Source organism: Cyprinodon variegatus, unplaced genomic scaffold, assembly GCF_000732505.1.
Source record: "Cyprinodon variegatus isolate N-32 unplaced genomic scaffold, C_variegatus-1.0 Scaffold120, whole genome shotgun sequence".
Lineage (NCBI taxonomy): Eukaryota > Metazoa > Chordata > Actinopteri > Cyprinodontiformes > Cyprinodontidae > Cyprinodon > Cyprinodon variegatus.
The window spans coordinates 810,645-813,350 of NW_015150573.1; the positions used below are offsets into that span (position 1 = coordinate 810,645).

General features: G+C 40.6%; 1 protein-coding gene across 1 annotated transcript in view; it reads right to left on the bottom strand.

Annotated features, from left to right (window-relative positions):
* The window catches only part of mtpap (mitochondrial poly(A) polymerase), a 31,560-nt gene that overhangs the window by 25,321 nt on the left and 3,533 nt on the right, over positions 1 to 2,706 (bottom strand). The window contains exons 2-4 of the mRNA XM_015375526.1: positions 2,217 to 2,383; positions 1,909 to 2,142; positions 1,569 to 1,793 (exon numbers count right to left, since the gene is read on the bottom strand). Of these exons, the coding sequence (XP_015231012.1) occupies positions 1,569 to 1,793; positions 1,909 to 2,142; positions 2,217 to 2,383 (626 nt within the window). The remainder of the gene's footprint in view (positions 1 to 1,568; positions 1,794 to 1,908; positions 2,143 to 2,216; positions 2,384 to 2,706) is intronic.

The window sequence follows — 2,706 nt, forward strand, 5'->3', positions numbered from 1 at the left end:
GGCTAAATGTGCACCATTTAGGTGATATCTGGAGAGTTTATCGTGTTTATATTCACAAACCTCACAAAAGTCATTCTACATCCTTGAGCATGCCAGTGACGGTGCGCCATATGATTGGCTGAACGCTGCCACATGATGAAAGACATTGTGGTTGCCTAGACAACCATCATAACAATGCAGCGTCCGTGTGCCGGGTCGGGAGCATCTGTAATGTTAGCGTGTCTAATGACAGATGAACTTTTTTACCTGACTGATAACAAAACTGAAAAAATATTTTTACGGTGAACAAAGTAACTGCAGGACCATGATTTAAAGGGGGAGAACTGGGTAGCGCTGTGGCTAGCTGTGTTCAGTAGCTAACAGGTTAGCCTTTTTTTCAGTTTTGTCAGTTAGCCACATTAAGCTGCACAACTTTTAACTTTCTGTCTACAACAACAGTTCATTTTCTACAAGTAGAATAACTTTTTTTTGTTGGTCTGAAACTCTACAAGTCATTTTTAAGATTTGTTTTCTACTTTCGGCTACTTCAGATCGCAGATGAAAAGTAAAATAATAGCAAATATGGGTAATAAAATATCGAGATTCCGGAAGAGATCTGATTCTTAAGAAAGAGGTGCAATACAGTTTTTTACTGAGTGCCGTTGCCGTGTGATGATGTCATAAGAAAGGGCAGGGCTCCGAGCAGATGTGGTAACTACACCGGACTATGTGTCACTACCCGATCCTTCCAAGAAGCACGATCCGGGTGTTCATAAATAATGTAATTGAGGTACTAAAACTACCTATTTCTATCCTTAACTCACTAAAGAATGCTATTACACATCTGCTCTCTGATGTTATCATCAGCCATGCTGAAAACAGTTAGGGAAATTGTGATTAAATCATGTTTATCTGCATTTTAGTTGTTTCTTTCTTTAAATTACACACTATATAGCATAAGGGTAAAACAAAACAAAAACATAAAACTCAAAAAGACTAAATTTATGTTAAAATCCAAAGCTGAAAAAGTTAGCTCCCGAAAGTAGCGTAGGATCCCATTTCCGGTGCAGATCGAGCAGAGACGAGTTTTAAAACGGAAAGGATTTTAAGGCATTTATTTTCTCTGGAAATACATTATTAACCTTTAACACTTTATATTTTAGTACGTTTACTATTTTTGGGGAGGGAAAAATGTAATTTAGGTCTTTTTAACTAAACAAAATCGAGGACGATCCGGATGTATATCTGGATGCGCATGTGCAGATGAACCGATTTGTGCAATTGCAGAACGGATCGTGCTTCCGGGACGGATCAGGTACTGACACTTTGGTTCGATTCAAGTTTCTGCTTAAGAATGAACAGCCCCGCCCTCTACTGGCCAAAAGTAAAATTACAACACTGATAGGAATTCCCTCAGACCTAATCTAATTTGTTAATTGGATGGAATAAATTTAATATAATAAATTAATAATCTACAGTTAATCGTTAGTTATCTGCAACTACTTCAGGCTTTCATCCAAGTGTCAAAAAAAAAAAAAAACACATACAATCTTACAGGCTATAAGCAAAGAGAAAAAAATCATTATTACCCTTTTGAGATTCCAGCCACTGATACTGTCCAGATCGAGGAACATGTCCAGGTCACAGCCGAGCTTCCCGAAGCCGTTCACCGACGAGCCGAACGGTCTGATGGTGCATTCTGGGAAATAAGCTGCAGCGATGTCTTTGAGCAGAGAGCAGACGAGGAAGCGCAGCCTGCTGTTTTCCTCTGTAAGCTGATAAGCCTCAGTTAGGGAGCTTATCTGCTCATCTATCTGAAAAGAGCAGGAAGAAGAAATCCAATCAGTTCTGTCTGACCTGATAACCTCATAAATACAAACCAAAAGCCCAACTAGTCCTTCCTCTTGTTTGATTGAGGCATGTGCTTACGCTCTCCTCCCTGGACAGCCTCTGGATGAGCTCATTGATGGGAACCGTGGTCTGAGGCTGGCAGGGGAGGCTGGACGGTTGGCTTGCTGAGTCCACAGAGCTGTGATTTCTCAGGGCCAGGAGTCTGGATTTAAAGGGCACTGTGGAGTCATGGCTGACGATCGGAATGGCAGCTGAGTCGAGCAGAGAGACGACATTATCCCGACTGCCGAACTCCACGACAGCGTAGACGCCCTGAAGGACAAGACATTTTAAACAAACACTATGAAACATGGTAAAAAAACGTATAAACCTGCTGGTCCACTTACGTAACTTTCATAAAAGAAGTGCTTCTTGATGTCTCCATGCTTTGATAAAAACTTCAGGAACTTTTTCTCGCTGGTTCTGGACGGGCAGCTGATGAGAACAGATCTCTCCGCCTGTTCTTGTCTGTGTGCCATGAGGTCATACAAAGATTTGGGTGCATCGTTTTCTCCTGGTGACAGAAAAACAACCACAATTACAGATTCCTCACCTCATTTAGGGAGTCGGCTTTATGTGAATTCCCATCTGAAATAAAAAGCTCTTTGGCAGGAAGCCTGGCTTAAAATATAGAGCTTAAAAATGAGTCACAGACTCTATAGCGGATCACAAATAATCAACCATATTTAATGTCGACGTCTAAGAACGATACAGACAGTAATTACCAGCCAAGGGCAATAAGCTGTATTTCACTCGATGCTTTTGGTTGTACAAAACAAAACAAAAAAAACATTAAATTTACTACTTATGTCTATGTTCTGACTGTAACTGAAAGTA